This window comes from Taurulus bubalis, assembly GCF_910589615.1.
Source record: "Taurulus bubalis genome assembly, chromosome: 5".
Classification (NCBI taxonomy): Eukaryota; Metazoa; Chordata; class Actinopteri; order Perciformes; family Cottidae; genus Taurulus; species Taurulus bubalis.
The window spans coordinates 2,783,505-2,791,004 of NC_136593.1; the positions used below are offsets into that span (position 1 = coordinate 2,783,505).

The following is a 7,500-nucleotide window of genomic DNA, read 5'->3' on the forward strand; positions in this document are numbered from 1 at the left end:
GTATTTAACTGAGTGTGTGTATATGTATATATATATATATGTATATATATATATATATATATATATATATATATATATATATATTTGTTGACTGTCGATCTGATCTGGATGCAGATTTGTGTTGCATCTCTGACATCATTAATCTTATCCCTGTCCTGCTCTCTGATTGGTCCAGCTTCGAGGGTTTCTTCCTGTCCTGCTCTCTGACTCACGGAGGGGCGGAGCTCTGCGCGCCGCAGCACACCAGCAAGCAGGCGGTCAGCAAGTACCTGTTCCACCTGGTGGTGTGGGACCAGAGGTACGTACGGCGGCACGGCCTCACCTGCATGGATCTCCACCTGAAAACACACTGAGAGGGTTGAAGCTATAGCTTTAACACATGAAGCGTAGACTTCTATACAACCAGAGGAGTCGCCCCCTTGTGGTCAGGAGAGAGAATGTAGCTTCAACACATGAAGCGTAGACTTCTATACAACCAGAGGAGTCGCCCCCTGGTGGTCAGGAGAGAGAATGCAGCTTTAACACATGAAGCGTAGACTTCTATACAACCAGAGGAGTCGCCCCCTGGTGGTCAGGAGAGAGAATGCAGGCGTGCTCACCCCCCCTCTCCGTCCATGCAGGGTGTGTTTCCCGGTGCAGATCAACCAGCTGCCCAGAGAGTCTCAGCTGACGGTGACTTTGTACGCCAGCTCTCTGCCGCCCCCCGGAGGAGCCGAGGAGAAGGGCCGGCAGCGGCGCAGCATCGAGGCTCTGGGCTGGGTCACCATGCCGCTCTTCAACTTCAGACAGTGAGTCACATGACGCTCTGACACAGGAGTCAGAACCCCGACTGTTTTGTTGTTGCTTTGTTTACACTTCAGTTTTTGCGCAAGCAAGAAAAATTACGTATAGTAGTCCTTGATACTCCGATCTTTATGATGTCATACAGCAGGAAGTGTGTGTGTGGACTGACAGGAGTGTGTGTGTGTGTGTGTGTCTCCGCAGCGTCCTGACATGTGGCAGGAAGTTGCTCGGCCTGTGGCCTTCGGCTCCGGGGAGGACAGGAAACGCCCGGACGAGCTCGCCGAACTTCAACCAGCCGGACAGCGTGATCCTGCAGGTGAGACGGGAGTAGAGTCCTAAAAGTCCTCCTGTACACCAGGAATGCAGATATCTTTTTGTATTATTATATTATATTATATATATATATATATATATATATGAATTCATAAACACACAGCTGCAGATCGCTAGCATCACATGATACAACATAGAGCAAAAACGCCCTGTTTGATGAACTAAATTTAGTGAGTTAATACGCTAAAATCATTACAATATTTAATAATAAAATGCAAAATAAAAACATGATGATTCTCAAGTTCTGCAGCATCTTTTTCTATAATTTCTAATTCTCGCTAAAGAGGATCAGAGTCTGACTATGACACAAACACACACACAAGTGTATGTAGGTCAGTATAACTAACTACACACACACACACACACACACACACACACACACACACACACACCTCTGGCTCTTTGTTTCAGTGCAGTCGACTGGTTCAGGATCTGTTTGTTTTTGCCTGATCAACACGTCCCAGTCTTAAAGGGACAGTCCCCCAGTCTTCCTCACCCTGTTGTAAATCTCTCTCTCTCTCTCTCTCTCTCTCTCTCTCTCTCTCTCTCTCAGGTGGACTTCCCCACCTCGTCGTTCGAGGTCCGGTTCAGTACTCCTCCTCCGGCAGACTTCTGTCCTCAGTACGACTTCTCTAGACTGGACACCATCAGTCAGATCCAGCTGCAGGACGTCCTCCACAAGAAGGCCGTCTTCTGGTCAGACACACACACACACACACACACACACACACACACACACACACACACACACACACACACACACACACACACACACACACACACACACACACACACACACACACGGACTGTCGGTCCTCATGTGTCTCTTTGTTTGCAGGTTGACGGTGGAGGACAAGCGTCTTCTTTGGGAGAAGAAGGCCTTCTGTCAGTCGGAGAGTGCAGCTCTTCCTCTGGTCCTGGCCAGCGCCCCCTGCTGGCAGTGGGCCTGCCTGCCGGACATCTACGCCCTCCTGAGACAGTGGGCCTGCCTGGGTCACCTGGACGCCCTGGGACTCCTGCACGCCTCGTACGTCCACCCATCCCGCTCACTGACACCCACCTGAGCGGTATCGTGGTAATATGAGCGACGTCATCGTGTGTGTGTGTGTGTGTGTGTGTGTGTGTTCCAGGTTTCCGGACCAGGAGCTGAGGAGGACGGCTGTTCAGTGGATGGACTCCATCTCAGATCCAGAGCTACTGGACTTCCTGCCTCAGCTCGTCCAGGTCAGATGAGAACTAACGAGAGGCTTTTATTTTAGTCTGCTAACGGGAGAGGCGTTTACGTTGCGAGCTAACGGGAGAGGCGTTTACGTTGCGCGCTAACGGGAGAGGCGTTTACGTTGCGCGCTAACGGGAGAGGCGTTTACGTTGCGCGCTAACGGGAGAGGCGTTTACGTTGCGCGCTAACGGGAGAGGCGTTTACGTTGCGCGCAAACGGGAGAGGCGTTTACGTTGCGCGCAAACGGGAGAGGCGTTTGCGTTGCGCGCAAACGGGAGAGGCGTTTGCGTTGCGCGCAAACGGGAGAGGCGTTTGCGTTGCGCGCAAACGGGAGAGGCGTTTGGTTGCGCGCAAACGGGCAAAGCGTTTACGTTGCGCGCAAACGGGCGAGGCGTTTACGTTGCGCGCAAACGGGCGAGGCGTTTACGTTGCGCGCAAACGGGCGAGGCGTTTACGTTGCGCGCAAACGGGCGAAGCGTTTACGTTGCGCGCTAACGGGAGAGGCGTTTACGTTGCGCGCTAACGGGCGAGGCGTTTACGTTGCGCGCTAACGGGCGAGGCGTTTACGTTGCGCGCTAACGGGCGAGGCGTTTACGTTGCGCGCTAACGGGCGAGGCGTTTACGTTGCGCGCTAACGGGCGAGGCGTTTAGGTTGCGCGCTAACGGGCGAGGCGTTTAGGTTGCGCGCTAACGGGCGAGGCGTTTAGGTTGCGCGCAAACGGGAGAGGCGTTTGCGTTGCGCGCAAACGGGAGAGGCGTTTGCGTTGCGCGCAAACGGGAGAGGCGTTTACGTTGCGCGCAAACGGAAGAGGCGTTTACGTTGCGCGCAAACGGGAGAGGCGTTTACGTTGCGCGCTAGCGGGAGAGGCGTTTACGTTGCGCGCTAGCGGGAGAGGCGTTTAGGTTGCGCGCAAACGGGAGAGGCGTTTAGGTTGCGCGCAAACGGGAGAGGCGTTTAGGTTGCGCGCAAACGGGAGAGGCGTTTAGGTTGCGCGCAAACGGGAGAGGCGTTTAGGTTGCGCGCTAACGGGAGAGGCGTTTAGGTTGCGCGCTAACGGGAGAGGCGTTTAGGTTGCGCGCAAACGGGAGAGGCGTTTAGGTTGCGCGCAAACGGGAGAGGCGTTTAGGTTGCGCGCAAACGGGAGAGGCGTTTAGGTTGCGCGCAAACGGGAGAGGCGTTTAGGTTGCGCGCTAACGGGAGAGGCGTTTAGGTTGCGCGCTAACGGGAGAGGCGTTTAGGTTGCGCGCTAACGGGAGAGGCGTTTAGGTTGCGCGCTAACGGGAGAGGCGTTTAGGTTGCGAGCTAACGGGAGAGGCGTTTATTGTCTAACTGATATCTTCTGTCTGTCTGTGTCTCAGGCTCTGAAGTACGAGTGTTACCTCGACAGCTCTCTGGTTCGTTTCCTCCTACGGAGAGCCATCGGGGACATTCGCATCGCTCACTACCTCTTCTGGTCAGCTGATCACTCAAACAATTCATTTTATTTCTCATTAATTCATGTTATACTTGTTCAGATCACAAATATAGAGTCAGGATTAGTTGAATCAGGTTCTGTTAAACTACACCTGGTTTAATCCCGACTGTGTCTGTCCTGCTGAAGGACAACCTGCAGGACAGTCAGTTCATATTAGAGCTAGGATTAGTTAAACCAGGTTTAATGCAGACTCTGTCCCTCAGGCTGCTGAAGGACAACCTGCAGGACAGTCAGTTCAGCGCTCGGTATCAGCACCTCCTGGCCGCCCTGCTCTGCTGCGTCGGTCGAGGTCTCCGTGAAGAGGTCGACCGTCAGTGCTGGCTCGTCTCCATCCTCGCCACGGTGGCTCACAAGGTCCGAGACGCCTCGCCGTCCAGCAGACAGGTGGGAGGACAGAGCATGTCTATATTTCATGTGAACCATGTGGCAAGTTTTATTACATAATGGGGCGTTTTGATGATGTAATGATGAATTTCAATGATGCAACATTTTAGTACCAGTCCAGCAGAGGGCAGCACCGACCAGATATTATTATTTTCATATTATCATTATTGTTATTGTGTGTGTGTGTGTGTGTGTGTGTGTGTGTGTGTGTGTGTGTGTGTGTGTTCCAGTGTGTGCTGAGGGAGGGTCTGGAGGAGATGACGCAGTTCTTCTTGGTGAACAGCAGCTGCAGACTTCCTCTGAACCCGGCGCTGCTCGTCACAGGAATCAACATCCAGGTACTGAAAGACACACACACACACACACCTGTTCAGCTAGTTTTATAGTCTCATGTATTTCCTCAAATGTCCCTATAAGAACAAAGCGTAGAAAATGAGCGGATTAAATGATGTGAACCATAAACGTTGCGGTCGTGTTCAGTTCTCTTCTCCTGTCTTTCATAGTCGTGTTCCTTCTTCAACTCCAACGCCGTTCCTCTCAAACTGTCCTTCCAGAACCTGGACTCTCTGGGAGACAACATCAACGTCATCTTCAAGGTGAGTCCTCGCTCCTGTGTTCACCTGTTGTTTGTGTCTCTGGACCTCGACCTTTGACCTCCCGGCCGATGCCTCTTGTCTCGGTCCAGTCAGGAGACGACCTCCGGCAGGATATGCTGACTCTGCAGGTGATCCGGATCATGAACAAGATCTGGATCCAGGAGGGTCTGGACATGAGGATGGTCATCTTCAAATGTTTCTCCACCGGCAGAGGACGAGGTAAGGACACAGCAGGTGTTTGCAAGAGGACAGGTGTGTAACGCGAGAGGACAGGTGTGTAACGCGAGAGGACAGGTGTGTGACGCGAGAGGACAGGTGTGTGACGCGAGAGGACAGGTGTGTACTGCGAGAGGACAGGTGTGTGACGCGAGAGGACAGGTGTGTGACGCGAGAGGACAGGTGTGTGACGCGAGAGGACAGGTGTGTGACGCGAGAGGACAGGTGTGTGACGCGAGAGGACAGGTGTGTGATGCGAGAGGACAGGTGTGTAACGCGAGAGGACAGGTGTGTACTGCGAGAGGACAGGTGTGTACTGCGAGAGGACAGGTGTGTAACGCAAGAGCACAGGTGTGTAACGCGAGAGGACAGGTGTGTGACGCGAGAGGACAGGTGTGTGACGCGAGAGGACAGGTGTGTGACGCGAGAGGACAGGTGTGTAACGCGAGAGGACAGGTGTGTACTGCGAGAGGACAGGTGTGTAACGCAAGAGCACAGGTGTGTAACGCGAGAGGACAGGTGTGTGATGCGAGAGGACAGGTGTGTGATGCGAGAGGACAGGTGTGTGATGCGAGAGGACAGGTGTGTGATGCGAGAGGACAGGTGTGTGATGCGAGAGGACAGGTGTGTGATGCGAGAGGACAGGTGTGTAACGCAAGAGGACAGGTGTGTGTTAAGGAGTACAAGTGGATTTTCAGGACAGGTGTGTTGTTACCTGTTCTCACCTGTTCTCAGCTGTGATTGACAGGTGTGTTCTCACCTGTTCTCAGCTGTAATTGACAGGTGTGTTCTCACCTGTTCTCAGCTCTGATTGACAGGTGTGTTCTCACCTGTTCTCAGCTGTGATTGACAGGCGTGTTGTCCTCAGGTATGGTGGAGATGATTCCTCAGGCTGACACTCTGAGGAAGATCCAGGTGGAACACGGAGTCACCGGCTCCTTTAAAGACCGACCACTGGCCGACTGGCTGCAGAAACACAACCCCACTGACGAGCAGTATGACAAGGTACACACACACACACACACACACACACACACACACACACACACACCTGGACACACACCTGTAAAAACTTCCCGGCACTGGGTTCTTGCTACATGGTAATTGCTAATTGATTAAATATGAATAAAATGAAGTCTGACTGCGTCTCAGGCGGTGGAGAACTTCATCTTCTCGTGCGCCGGCTGCTGCGTGGCGACTTACATCCTGGGAATCTGCGACCGCCACAACGACAACATCATGCTGAAGACCAGCGGCCACATGTTCCACATCGACTTCGGGAAGTTCCTGGGACACGCCCAGATGTTCGGGAACATCAAGCGGTGAGTCTGTTTGTTTTTTTTGTCTTTGTTTTTTTTAGTCTTAGTTTTTTTAGTCTTGGTTTTTTTTTTATTAGTTTTTTTACTCGTATTTTTTTTTTTTTTTTGTCTTAGTTTTTTTCATTGGCAGTTTTCGTAGTTTTAGTTTTTTTAGTTTTAGTTTTTTTAGTCGCAGTTTTTGTAATTTTAGTTTTTTTAGTTTTAGTTTTTTTAGTTTTAGTTTTTTTCATTCGCAGTTTTCGTAGTTTTAGTTTTTTTTAGTCGCAGTTTTATGGTACTCTTAGTTTTTTTTTGTTTTTTTAGTCTTATTTTTTTTTGTCGCAGTTTTTTTAGTTTTAGTTTTTTTAGTTGCAGATTTTTTTTTCACAGATTTTTTTGTCCTGTTTTACCTGTATGTGTGATGCGTGTCGTGTGATGCGTGTCGTGTGATGCGTGTCATGTGATGCGTGTCATGTCGTGTGATGCGTGTCATGTGATGCGTGTCGTGTCATGTGATGCGTGTCATGTCGTGTGATGCGTGTCGTGTCATGTGATGCGTGTCGTGTCATGTGATGCGTGTCGTGTGATGCGTGCAGAGACCGCGCCCCCTTCGTGTTCACCTCCGACATGGCGTACGTCATCAACGGAGGAGACAAGCCGTCGAGCCGATTCCACGACTTTGTGGATCTCTGCTGCGAGGCGTACAACCTGATCAGGAAACACACACACCTGTTCCTCAACCTGCTGGGCCTGGTGGGTAACACACACACACACACACACAGGAGGGGTGGACAGAATAACAGAAACACCTCACAGTAGAGATTGTTGTCCAGAAATCTTGGAGGGAATCATAGAAAAAAAGACTCTGCAGATGCAGAACTAATCATCACGTTACAGGAATCTAGTGATGGTCTGTTTCCATGGTTACAGAGCTTGTGTGTGTGCGGGTGTGTGTGTGTGTGTGTGTGTGTGTGTGTGTGCAGATGTTGTCCTGCGGGATCCCTGAACTGTCGGATTTGGAAGATCTGAGGTACGTCTACGATGCGCTGAGGCCTCACGAGTCTGAAGCCGACGCCACCATGTACTTCACCAGGTACACACACACTCTCACACACACACACACACACAGGTTTATTTTCTGTAATTAGATGCACGCCGATTGGTTTCCTCATGGTTCGTCTTCCTCAGCTTGTGGA

General features: G+C 51.3%; 1 protein-coding gene across 1 annotated transcript in view; it reads left to right on the forward strand.

Annotated features, from left to right (window-relative positions):
- pik3c2b (phosphatidylinositol-4-phosphate 3-kinase, catalytic subunit type 2 beta) overlaps positions 1-7,500 on the forward strand; it is a gene marked incomplete at its 5' end in the record, with an annotated part of 21,216 nt that overhangs the window by 8,501 nt on the left and 5,215 nt on the right. The window contains 15 exons of the mRNA XM_079218442.1: positions 176-298; positions 621-788; positions 985-1,099; positions 1,670-1,812; positions 1,955-2,143; positions 2,247-2,340; positions 3,695-3,789; positions 4,014-4,194; positions 4,425-4,532; positions 4,698-4,790; positions 4,880-5,009; positions 5,875-6,011; positions 6,159-6,328; positions 6,901-7,057; positions 7,288-7,397. Coding sequence (XP_079074568.1) covers positions 176-298; positions 621-788; positions 985-1,099; positions 1,670-1,812; positions 1,955-2,143; positions 2,247-2,340; positions 3,695-3,789; positions 4,014-4,194; positions 4,425-4,532; positions 4,698-4,790; positions 4,880-5,009; positions 5,875-6,011; positions 6,159-6,328; positions 6,901-7,057; positions 7,288-7,397 — 2,013 coding nt within the window. The remainder of the gene's footprint in view (positions 1-175; positions 299-620; positions 789-984; positions 1,100-1,669; positions 1,813-1,954; positions 2,144-2,246; positions 2,341-3,694; positions 3,790-4,013; positions 4,195-4,424; positions 4,533-4,697; positions 4,791-4,879; positions 5,010-5,874; positions 6,012-6,158; positions 6,329-6,900; positions 7,058-7,287; positions 7,398-7,500) is intronic.